The sequence below is a fragment of the Salmo trutta genome, chromosome 13 (genome assembly GCF_901001165.1).
Source record: "Salmo trutta chromosome 13, fSalTru1.1, whole genome shotgun sequence".
NCBI lineage: Eukaryota > Metazoa > Chordata > Actinopteri > Salmoniformes > Salmonidae > Salmo > Salmo trutta.
In genome coordinates this window covers 45776813-45789268 of record NC_042969.1, presented here as the reverse complement: position 1 = coordinate 45789268, position 12456 = coordinate 45776813, and the positions used below count along the sequence as shown (strand labels likewise).

Genomic DNA, 12456 nt, shown 5'->3' with positions numbered 1-12456 from the left:
TGTCGTAACGGACTACGTAAATTTCCCAGCATTCCATTCCAACTTCCTTTTCCGCCATTTTTCTTACAGTGAAGGTGAGAAGTACAAAAGGCCACATTTATAAAATCGACATTTCTATGTTATTAAGTCTACATTTGGCATAAATGCACATGTTTTCAAAGAGAAATATAGTTAAACTTTCCATACAGTCTATTTTTTGAGTCCGAGCGGCTGTGATGAGAAAAATATCACTTGGATAGTTTTACGACGTTGACAAGCGCCGGATTGCAGGGTTGAGGCCGTTAAGATGTGTACACCAAAATGCATCTCTGTTTAACCCGATAGCGTTTAAACGCTAACTAGGATACGACAGTATTCCCTTATTGTGTGTGTTAGTGGCTGAACGGACAAGCCCTACCACAGTGGCTAGTTGGCGTCCTCATTGGATCTACATGGCATTCTCGTTAATGTACTGAATTCATGAAGTATGTGTATCAAGCTAACGTTAGCCACATACGTTAGTTGTACGTTTTCATCTAAGTTAATAACTCGTACACCAGACCACATGGCAAGTCAAACCTACAGGCACGTTCATATCGAGACCATAATGTATTACATTGTTTCTCATCAGGTTTTTCCGTGCCTGGAAGAAGACTCGAGATGCCAGGAAGGTGAGTAGCCAATGTTAGCCAGCTAACTTAGTTGTCGTTGTTGCCGTCTGCCACGGTTAACGATACTCTTTTGTTTTAGCTACTAGACACATTTGCAAGGCTGTACCTAACTTTCTTTAGTATGGTCATTTTTTGGAGGTAGTAAATACTGAAATTAAATGTGTTTGTACAAAGTAGGAAGTACTTTTGTGCATTGGTTGATTCTGGTGAGTATTTAGGGTATGCAGTTGATCGACTGCTGACTGGATTACTTTGGCACCAGCATATGGCACTGATGATGCACAGGTTGAGTGCTCTGGTTTATGCAGTCTTTTCATTTTCACAGACTGTGGAGCAAGGCAATCTTTGCTGGGTACAAGCGTGGCCTGAGGAACCAGCGGGAGCACACTGCCCTGCTCAAGGTGGAGGGAGTTTACACAAGGGAGGAGGTTGACTTCTACTTGGGCAAGCGCTGTGCTTATGTCTACAAGGCTAAGAAGTAAGTTTACCCATCTTCTGTCTCATGGCTAATTTACACTAATGATTTACCACAGTGTTTTAGCAAAAAGGTGGACTTTGTGTTTTTGCCCCCATGGCCCGCCTGAAGTGCATCACTGGGCAGTGGACCTGCTCTGACTTGTGGCCACTGGTACTTTTCAGCTGGCATTTACATAGCATTTAAATTACTATGGAAACACAGTTCCCCAAAAACAACACAAAATGTTATATTAATGCTTTAGACCCCAACACAATTCTAGAATGCTGCTGAAGATTACTTAAAATATAAGAAAGCTCATTTTCTTACACATTTCAAACATACATGGCTCAAGAACAATTAAGAAATTACAAGGGAACTTAGTTTTAAAGTGCATTACCTCTTTAATGACAGTTGTAAATTTGACATAATTACTCACTCAATGTACCAAGTATCTTATACTTATGATTATTATTTAAGCTGTAAGGCCAAAGGAGGTGTGGTATATGGTCAATATACCACGGCTAAGGGCTGCTAATAGGCACGACGCTTCGCCATATACCATAAACCCCCGTGGTGCTTTAATTCTATTGTAAACTGGTTACCAATGTAATTAGAGCAATACAAATAAATGTTTTGTCATACCAATGGTGTACGGTCTGATAGACCATAGCTGTTAGCCAATCAGCATTCAGAGCTTGAAACCACCCAGTTTATAATTACATATAAATGTGACCAGAAGATTATTTCCATGAGAGAGAGCAATCATTCGATCTCCACCGCTGATATGCTCGTCTGTACCAACCAAGTTATCATGACAAGACCTGCCAATATTAGCTGTTTCACAGCATCAGACATCGACAACACTAAACATATCTGCTGTTAACTTATTTCACACCTCGAAGTTAAAGGACGTGTCCGAATCCTTATATCCAACCAACATAGAGATGCTGCCTCTGTCACAGTGAAAAGTCGTGTCTGCTTTGGCGCCGTCATTTTGATTAAGTAAGCTTTTTTTTTCTAGTGACAGCATACTCTGTTGGGCTCTGGACTGGCGCAGCGATCTAAGGCACTGCATCTCTGTGGTAGAGGCGTCACTACAGACCCTGGTTTGATTCCAGGCTGTATCACAATTCACCCCCCCACCTACATGTACAAATTACCTTGACTAACCTGTACCCCCGCACATTGGCTCGGTACTGGTACTCCCCGGTACACACCCACTCATTCAAGGGTTTTTCAGAATACAAGCCTGAAACAATTTCTAAAGACTGTTTATCTAGAGGAAGCCATAGGAAGTGCAATTTGAGTCCTAAGTCAATGGACACTGTAATGGCATTCAATAGAAAAATAAAAAAGATCCCACTTCCTGGGTGGATTTTTCTCAGGTTTTCGCCTGCCATATCAGTTCTGTTATACTCACAGACATTATTTTAACAGTTTTGGAAACTTCAGTGTTTTCTGTTCAAATCTACCAATTATATGCATATTCTAGCTTCTGGGCCTGAGTAACAGGCAGTTTAATTTGGGCACGCTTTTCATCCGGATGTGAAAATAGTGCCCCTTACCCTAGTGAGGTTAATTGGGCTGCAATTTCTGAGGCTGGAAACTGATGAACTTATCCTCTGCAGCAGAGGTAACTCTGGGTCTTCCTTTGCTGTGGCGGTCCTCATGAGAGCCAGTTTCATCATAGCGCTTGGTTTTTGCGACTGTACTTGAAGAAACTTTCAGTTCTTAATTTTCCACATTGACTGACTTTCATGTCTTAAAGTAATGATGGATTGCTGTTTCTCTTTGCTTATTTGAGCTGTTCTTGCTGTAATATGCATTTAGCCCTATTTATTTTTATTTATTTTTTACTTTATTTAACCAGGTAGGCTAGTTGAGAACAAGTTCTCATTTGCAACTGCGACCTGGCCAAGATGAAGCATAGCAATTCAACACATACAACACAGTTACACATGGAATGAACAAAACATAGTCATTAATACAGTAGAACAAAAGAAAACAAAGTCTATATACAGGGAGTGCAAATGAGCTAAGGTAAGGCAATAAATAGGCCATGGTGGCGAAGTAATTACAATATAGCAATTTAACACCGGAATGGAAGATGTGCAGAAGATGAATGTGCAAGTAGAGATACTGGGTTGCAAAGGAGCAAGATAAATAAATACAGTATGGGGATGAGGTAGGTAGATAGATGGGCTGTTTACAGATGGGCTATGTACAGGTGCAGTGATCTGTGAGCTGCTCTGACAGCTGGTGCTTAAAGCTTGTGAGGGAGATATGAGTCTCCAGCTTCAGAGATTTTTGCAGTTCGTTCCAGTCATTGGCAGCAGAGAACTGGAAGGAAAGACAACCAAAGGAGGAATTGGCTTTGGGGTTGACCAGTGACATATACCTGCTGGAGCGCATGCTACGAGTGGGTGCTGCTATGGTGACCAGTGAGCTAAGGCGGGGCTTTACCTAGCAGAGACTTGTAGATAACCTGTAGCCAGTGGGTTTGGCGACGAGTATGAAGCGAAGGCCAACCAACGAGAGCGTACAGGTCGCAATGGTGGGTAGTGTATGGGGCTTTGGTGACAAAACGGATGGCACTGTGATAGACTGCATCCAGTTTTTTGAGTAGAGTGTTGGAGGCTGTTTTATAGATGACATCACTGAAGTCAAGGATCGGTAGGATGGTCAGTTTTACGAGGGTATGTTTGGCAGCATGAGTGAAGCATGCTTTGTTGCGATATAGGAAGCTGATTCTAGATTTAGTTTTGGATTGGAGATGCTTAATGTGAGTCTGGAAGGAGAGTTTACAGTCTAACCAGACACCCAAGTATTTGTAGTCGTCCACATATGCTAAGTCAAAGCCGTCCAGAGTAGTGATGCTGGACGGGCGAGCAGGTGCAGGCTGTGATCGATTGAATAGCATGCATTTAGTTTTGCTTGCGTTTAAGAGCAGTTGGAGGCCACGGAAGGAGAGTTGTACGGCATTGAAGCTCGTCTGGAGGTTAGTTAACACAGTGTCTAAAGAGGGGCCAGATGTATACAGGAGGGTGTCGTCTGCGCTAGAGGTTGACCGATTAATCGGAATGGCCGATTAATTAGGGCCAATTTCAAGTTTTCATAACAATCAGTATTCGGTATTTTTGGCCGCCGATTTATTTTTTTATACTTTTTTTTTCACCTTTATTTATCTAAGCAAGTCAGATTTAAGAACACATTCTTATTTTCAATGATGGATAATCACACAGCCATTTTCCAAGCAAGCATATATGTCACATAAACCCAAACCACAGCTAAATGCAGCACTAACCTTTGATCTTCATCAGATGACACTCCTAGGACATTATCTTATGCAATACATGCATGTTTTGTTCAATCAAGTTCATATTTATATCAAAAACCAGCTTTTTACATTAGCATGTGATGTTCAGAACTAGCATACCCACCAAACTTCCGGTGAATTTACTAAATTACTCACGATAAACGTTCACAAAAAAGCATAATTATTTTAAGAATTACAGATACAGAACTCCTTTATGCAATCGCGGTGTCCGATTTTTAAAATAGCTTTTCGGTGAAAGCACGTTGCAATATTCTGAGTAGATAGCCCGGCCATCATGGCTAGCTATTTTGACACCCACCAAGTGTGTCACTCACCAAACTAAGATTTACTATAAGAAAAATTGGATTACCTTTGCTGTTCTTCGTCAGAATGCACTCCCAGGACTTCTACTTCAACACCCAATGTTGTTTTGGTTCCAAATAATCCATAGTTATATCCAAATAGCTGCATTTTGTTCTTGCGTTCAAGACACTCTCCGAAGGGTGACGCGCCGGCGCGTATCGTGACAAAACATTTCAAAATATTCCATTACCGTACTTCGAAGCATGTCAAACGCTGTTTAAAATCAATTTTTATGCGATTTTTCTCGTAAAATAGCGATAATATTCCGACCGGGAGACCTTGTTTTCGTTCAAACACTGAAAATAGAAAATGGAGTCTTCACATGCACGCGCGCACCAGTGTCATTGTTCTCAGAACGACCACTTTCCAAAACCCCTACTGTTTTTCGCCCAGGGACTGCATAGTCATCATTCCCCGTTCTGGCGCCTTCTGAGAGCCTATGGGAGCCTTAGAAAATGTCACGTTACAGCAGAGATCCTCTATTTTCGATAAAGAGACTATAGAAGGACAAGAAATGGTCAGACAGGGCACTTCCCATATAGAATCTTCTCAGGTTTTGGCCTGCCATATGAGTTCTGTTATACTCACAGACACCATTCAAACAGTTTTAGAAACTTTAGGGTGTTTTCTATCCAAATCAAATAATTATATGCATATTCTAGTTTCTGGGCAGGAGTAATAACCAGATTAAATTGGGTAAGTTTTTTTATCCGGCCATGAAAATACTGCCCCCTATCCTAAACAGGTTAACTACACATGGTTGATATTACTAGTTTATCTAACGTGTCCTGCGTTGCATATAATCGATGCGGTGCCTGTTAATTTGTCATTGAATCATAGCCTATTTCGCCTAACGGGTGTAGATTTAACAAGCGCATTTGCGAAAAAAGCACTGTCGTTGCACCAATGTACCTAACCATAATCATCAATGCCTTTCTTTAAAATCAATAAACAAGTATATATTTTTAAACCTGCATATTTAGTTAATATTGCCTGCTAACATGAAATTGTGTCACATCTCTAGCGTTCATTGCACGCAGAGTCCGGGTATATGCAACAGTTTGGGCCGCCTGGCTCGTTGCGAACTAATTTGCCAGAATTTTACGTAATTATAACATTGACATAACATAACTCGTAAGCATTCATTCAGACAGCACTTTTGTGCGTTTTGCCAGCAGCTCTTCACTGTTTCAAGCTGTTTATGACTTCAAACCGGGTGGGTATAATTTCTGGAATGTTCCAACAAGAATCTATTCCAAAAACTTCGTAAATAACAAGGTTGCCAAAAACAATGCATACAAAGTTGTATAGTGGCAGAATAAGATACCGGGTAGTGAGTGGTCTATTTCATTGCGTTTTTCACTCATCACGTTTATTCCGAAAAATGTCTGTCCTCACTCTGGTTGCCTATAGACAAACATTAAGAATAAGCTACGTGGTGAGTTGATGCCTATTCGGCAGCTAGTTAGCTAGGTTTGTATGCGTTGCTACTTTGTATGCGTTGTTGGTTGGCAACCTTTTACTTTACGTTTTTTGGAACAGATTCCTGTTGGAACGTTCCAGTAATTATACCCACCCCTTCAAGCCTGTCAACTCCCAAGATTAGGCTGGTGTAACGATGTGAAATGGCTAGCTAGTTAGCGGGGTGCGCGCTAATAGCGTCTCAAACGTCACTCGCTCTGAGACTTGGAGTAGTTGTTTCCCTTCCTCTGCATGGGTAATGCTGCTTCGAGGGTGGCTGTTGTCGATGTGTTCCTGGTTCAAGCCCAGGTAGGAGCGAGGAGAGGGACGGAAGCTGTACTGTTACACTGGCCATACTAAAGTGCCTATAAGAACATCCAATAGTCAAAAGGTATATGAAATACAAATCGTATAGAGAAATAGTCCTATAATTCCTATAATAACTACAACCTAAAACTTACCTGTGAATATTGAAGACTCATGTTAAAAGGAACCACCAGCTTTCATATGTTCCCATGTTCTGACCTTAGCTTTTTTACATGGCACATATTGCACTTTTACTTTCTTCTCCAACACTTTGTTTTGCATTATTTACACCAAATTGAACATGTTTCATTATTTATTTGAGGCTAAATTGATTTTATTGATGTATTATATTAAGTTAAAATAAGTGTTCATTCAGTATTGTTGTAATTATTATAAATAAATAATGTACCTAACCATAAACATCAATGCCTTTCTTTTAAAATCAATAAACAAGTCTATTTTTAAACCTGCATATTTAGTTAATATTGCCTGCTAACATGAAATTGTGTCACATCTCTAGCGTTCATTGCACGCAGAGTCTGGGTATATGCAACAGTTTGGGCCGCCTGGCTCGTATGAAAATTTGTTTTTTTTAAATCGGCCGATTAATCGGTATCCGCAATTTTTTGGTTCTCCAATAATCGGTATCGGCGTTGAAAAATCATAATCGGTCGACCTCTAGTCTGCGTAGAGGTGGATCAGAGAATCACCAGCAGCAAGAGCAACATCATTGATGTATACAAAGAAGAGAGTCGGCCCGAGATTTGAACCATGTGGCACACCCATAGACTGTCAGAGGTCTGGACAACAGGCCCTCCGATTTGACACACTGAACTCTATCAGAGAAGTAGTTGGTAAACCAGGCGAGGCAATCATTTGAGAAACCAAGGCTGTCCAGTCTGCCAATAAGAATGTGGTGATTGACAGTCGAAAGCCTTGGCCAGGTCGATGAATACGGCTGCACAGTGATGTCTCTTATCGATGGCAGTTATGATGCCGTTTAGGACCTTGAGCGTGGCTGAGGTGCACCCATGACCAGCTCTGAAACCAGATTGCATAGCGGAGAAGGTACGGTGGGATTCGAAATGGTCGGTAATCTGTTTGTTAACTTGGCTTTCGAAGACCTTAGAAAGACAGGGCATGATAGATATAGGTCTGTAGCAGTTTGGGTCTAGAGTGTCACCCTTTTGAAGAGGGGGATGACCGCGGCAGCTTTCCAATCTTTGGGAATCTCAGACGATATGAGAGGTTGAACAGGCTAGTAATAGGGGTTGCAACGATTTCGGCAGATAATTTTAGAGAGATTGTCCAGATTGTCTAGCCCGGCTGATTTGTAGGGGTCCAGATTTTGCCGCTCTTTCAGAACATCAACTTTCTGGATTTGGGCGAAGGAGAAATGGTGGGGGCTTTGGCGGGTTGTTGTAGAGGGTGCCGGGCAGTTGACCGGGGTAGGGGTAGCCAGGTGGAAAGCATGGCCAGCCCTGTAGAGATGCTTATTGAAATTCTCAATTATGGTGGAACCAGTGTTTCCTAGCCTCAGAGCAGTGGGCAGCTGGGAGGAGGTGCTCTTATTCTCCATGGACTTTACAGTGTCCCAGAACTTTTTTGAGTTGGTACTACAGGATGCAAATTTCTGTTTGAAAAAGCTAGCTTTAGCTTTTCTAACTGCCTGTGTATATTTGTTCCTAACTTAGCTGAAAAGTTGCATATCACGGGGGCTATTCGATGCTAATGCAGAACGCCACAGGATGTTTTTGTGCTGGTCAAGGGCAGACAGGTCTGGAGTGAACCAAGGACTATCTATTCCTAGTTCAAAATTTTGTTAAGTGGGGCATTTTTATTTAAGATTGTGAGGAAGGCACATTTAAAGAATAGCCAGGCATCATCTACTGACGGGATGAGGTCAATGTCATTCCAGGATACCCCAGCCAGGTCGATTGGAAAGGCCTGCTCGCAGAAGTGTTTTAGGGAGTGTTTGACAGTGATGAGGGGTGGTCGTTTGGTCGCAGACCCATTATGGATACAGGCAGTGATTGCTGAGATCTTGATTGAAAACAGCAGAGGTGTATTTGGAGGGTGAGTTAGTTAGGATGACATCTGTGAGGGTGCCCGTGTTTACAGATTTGGGGTTGTACCTGGTAGGTTCGTTGATCATTTGTGAGATTGAGGGCATCAAGGTTAATTGTAGGACGGCCGGGGTGTTAAGCATGTCCCAGTTTTGGTCACCTAGTAGCACAAGCTCAGAAGATAGATGGAGGGCGATCAATTCACATATGGTATCGAGGGCAGAGGGGGGTCTATAGCAAGCGGCAACAAATAGACTTGTTTCTGGAAAGGTTAATTTTTTGAAGTAGAAGCTCGAATTGTTTGGGTACAGACTTGGATAGTAATACAGAACTCTGCAGGCTGTCTTTGCAGTAGATTGCAACACTGCCCCCTTTGGCAGTTCTGTCTTGGTGGAAAATGTTATAGTTAGCGATGGAGATTTCAGGGTTTTTGGTGGTTTTCCTAAGCCAGGATTCAGACACGGCTAAGACATCCGGGTTGGCAGAGTGTGCTAAAGCAGTGAGTAAAACAAACTTAGGGAGGAGGCTTCTAATGTTAACATGCATGAAACCAAGTATTTTACGGTTACAGAAGTCAACAAATGAGAGCACCTGGGGAATGGGAATGGAGCTAGGCACTGCAGGACCTGGATTAACCTCCACATCACCAGAGGAAAGGAGGAGTAGGATAAGGGTACGGCTAATGGCTCTACGAACTGGTCGTCAAGTGCATTCGGAACAGAGAGTAAAAGGAGCAGGTTTCTGGGCACGATAGCATAGATTCAAGGCATAGTGTACAGACAAAGGTAAGGTAGGATGTGAGTACATTGGAGGTAAACCTTGGAATTGAGTAAAAATGAGAGATAATAGTCTCTAGAGACGTTTAAACCAGGTGATGTCATCGCATATGTAGGAGGTGGAACAACATGGTTGGTTAAGGCATATTGAGCAGGGCTAGAGGCTCTACAGTGAAATGAGACAGTAATCACTAACCAGGACCGTAATGGACGAGGCATATTAATATTAGAGAGGCATGCGTAGCCAAGTGAACATATGGGTCCAGTGAGTGGTTGGGCTGACCAGGGACACGGTGATTCAGACAGTTTGCAAGCCGATGCTAACAGTCAGTAGGCCAGGGCTAAAAAAGCTAGCAGTTAGCAGACCGGGGCTGGCAAGCTAGCAGTTAGCAGACCGGGTTAGCAAGACCATGTTAAAAGACCATCTTCTGTATACCACCCCTACCTTGTCACAACACAACTGATTGGCTCAAATGCATAAAATAAATTCCACAATTTAACTTTTAACAAGGCACACCGGTTAATTGAAATGCATTGCTGGTGACTACCTCGTGAAGCTGGTTGAGCGAATGCCAAGTGTGCAAAGCTGTCAAGGCAAAGGGTGGCTTTAAAGAATCTCCAATATAAAATATATTTTGATTTAACACTGCTAGGGTAGTAATCTATATTCTCATCTGACCTGTTTGATAGTGGATGTTAAATGTGTGGGTTATATTATTTTAACCTAGACTAGTGTTGCCAGTTTACCGTATAGACAGGTGAGGTGTTTGTTTACCAACACACATTTTTTGTTGTTGACGTCACCCGTCTGTAAACACAAAGCTTCTGCTTTCTCTATAGTCTTGTGCTGTGGCAGGCTTTTAGGGATTTGTAGGACAGCGTATTCTTCCCATAACTCCATTACTTTATTATAAAATGGTTATTATGCCTTACTCTAAGATGCTTCTCCCTTGTCTGGCCAATTTCAAATGGATGTTATTTTGCTGTTTTTATAGGAGAGCCACTTTTTTGGCAGAACTTTGTCCTTGTTTTAATTTAGCTCCGTGACAGGAGACTGATTCTGCTCACTGTCTTCAATCTCATCAGGAACACAGTGACACCTGGTGGCAAGCCCAACAAGACGCGGGTAATCTGGGGCAAAGTCATGCGTGCTCACGGCAACAGTGGAATGGTGCGGGCCAAGTTCAGCAGTAACCTCCCCGCAAAGGCCATGGGACACAGAGTCAGAGTGGTGAGTAGTACCTTCAGCTGCTATTCCCTGATTAGCACAGTTTCTTCCTGGACCTGCAGACAGTCCAGTTTGTTCTAGCCCTTCACTGTCTAGTGGTGGTCCCCCAGGGGTGGTTTGGGAAGCACTGCTTTTTTTGCACTGTGCAGGGTTTGAGCCAAAGAGAATACAGCTCAAAGGAATTTGCTGCAACCCAACCGTATAGAACATTGTTTTATCCCTGCGCAGCTGATTAACTTACACAGCAACTCCAAATACTTTTGATTAGTAGTTAAGTGTGATTTTTAGGGCTTGAACAGCAATGTCTATTATCAGAGGTACTTCAGGAAGGAATTTGCCTGAATTTGGATTAACTTGAACTTTTGTTAGTTCAGGGAACATCCATGTAATTCTGTGTGATCGCCTCTTGAAACTGATTTTGTGAGAGGGAAAAGGCATTCTGTTCGGTGGTTTGATCTTTGGATGGAAAATCCAAGAAATGGTATTGTATGCAACATCCTTAACAGATAACTTCAAGAACAGCAAAATGCTTAATTTCCCAAATTTGGTTGGTTCAACACATGTTTTTTTTTACCACCTTTTGAGGTGGTATTCAGACATTTCCAGTGACTGGTTGTGTATGAGGCCAGCTGTGAGATGCTGAGAAAAATAAACCCACCATTTTCAGATGTTGGGGTGGTGCTGGAGGCCTGAAAGGCACTTCGCCTTCAGGCATGTCGGTTTCCTTAAATATTTATCTGGCAGTGTTACACCGTGTGACGTTACTTATTGTTGCTGTTCATCTGGGTTGTGGGGTAAAACAATGTACTACTGAAGCTACAAAGACTTTTAGGAAACTTACTGCTGAAAAATGAAGGATGTTTTTCTTAATAAGCTGATGCTAAACAATCACAAACTTTTTCATAAGTTATATATTTTTTATCTACTTAATGGATTGTTTTTAGTGATAAGAATGTATGCCCTATTTTAGTACTTAACTTCCCCCTCATGACCACTACATATTGGGCAAATGCGCATATGGAAAAACATCTGGAAGTGCCAATTCCCCACTCAATGTATGTTTGTGGTTTGTATCGATTTGGTGCGTATGAACTCGCCTCACTGCTCTCTGCTTTTGTCTTTCAGATGCTGTACCCGTCTCGTGTGTAATTTACTGTTTTTGTGTACATACAATAAACAACTCAGTTCCACAATTACTGTTTTGTGTTTTCTTGGCAGTCGGAGGGTGGGAATCATCACTGGTCTATACAGTAGAATGACAAAGTATGTTCTTTTCAGGAATTTACAATATTAATTGTTTTGATAACCTTTGTTGATCAGTGAAGTGTTATAATACTATTGTGCTTTCTGAATTGTGATGGAATTTGAGGGTGTAACTCCTTGTTTTTAAGCAAGGGAAATAATTTTATATTGCAAATAATTTATTCATATGTACAGTTGGGTAACAGGATCTCATTTCTTAATCTCTGGGATTGCTGCTTCACCGTATTAGTTCAAACCCTCAAATGTTTTAAGCCTGACGATAACTCTTTATTGCACAGATTGAAATTATGTTCCTCAGTGTTTCAAAGATTGATCAATATATTTTTGGTTGTTTTTTGACAAAAACATGGATGTCCAAGATTCTTTATGGGGGTGCCTAACCCCCCCTAACTCAAACCTCTAGTTTGCAATTGGCCCCTGTGCTTAATTGTTTCAATATGACAATTCACTAGCAACCTTTTTTTTCACTGCCTTATTCCACTGCCTACATTGCTGTGCAAGACATTTCAGTATTTGACTTATCTTCACTCCAACAATTGACTTGGCACACACTTTCATTTTAAATGCACT

At 41.7% G+C, this 12456-nt stretch overlaps 1 protein-coding gene across 1 annotated transcript; it reads left to right on the top strand.

Moving 5' to 3' along the window:
* Positions 1–13: 13 nt before the first annotated feature.
* LOC115205847 (60S ribosomal protein L35a) lies at positions 14–11816 on the top strand. The gene is made up of 5 exons (XM_029772225.1): positions 14–74; positions 611–650; positions 976–1128; positions 10482–10626; positions 11749–11816. Exons 2-5 carry the CDS (start codon positions 640–642, stop codon positions 11770–11772), a joined length of 333 nt encoding a protein of 110 aa, XP_029628085.1. The 5' UTR covers positions 14–74; positions 611–639; the 3' UTR covers positions 11773–11816.
* The last annotated feature ends 640 nt before the right edge of the window (positions 11817–12456 follow it).

What these genes read in the sequence shown, in the direction of transcription:
- LOC115205847 (XM_029772225.1), top strand. An exon ending in TATGTCTACAAGGCTAAGAA is followed by an intron (nt 1,129 to 10,481) that starts GTAAGTTTACCC and finishes CAATCTCATCAG; the next exon opens with GAACACAGTGACACCTGGTG. An exon ending in TGGGACACAGAGTCAGAGTG is followed by an intron (nt 10,627 to 11,748) that starts GTGAGTAGTACC and finishes TTTGTCTTTCAG; the next exon opens with ATGCTGTACCCGTCTCGTGT.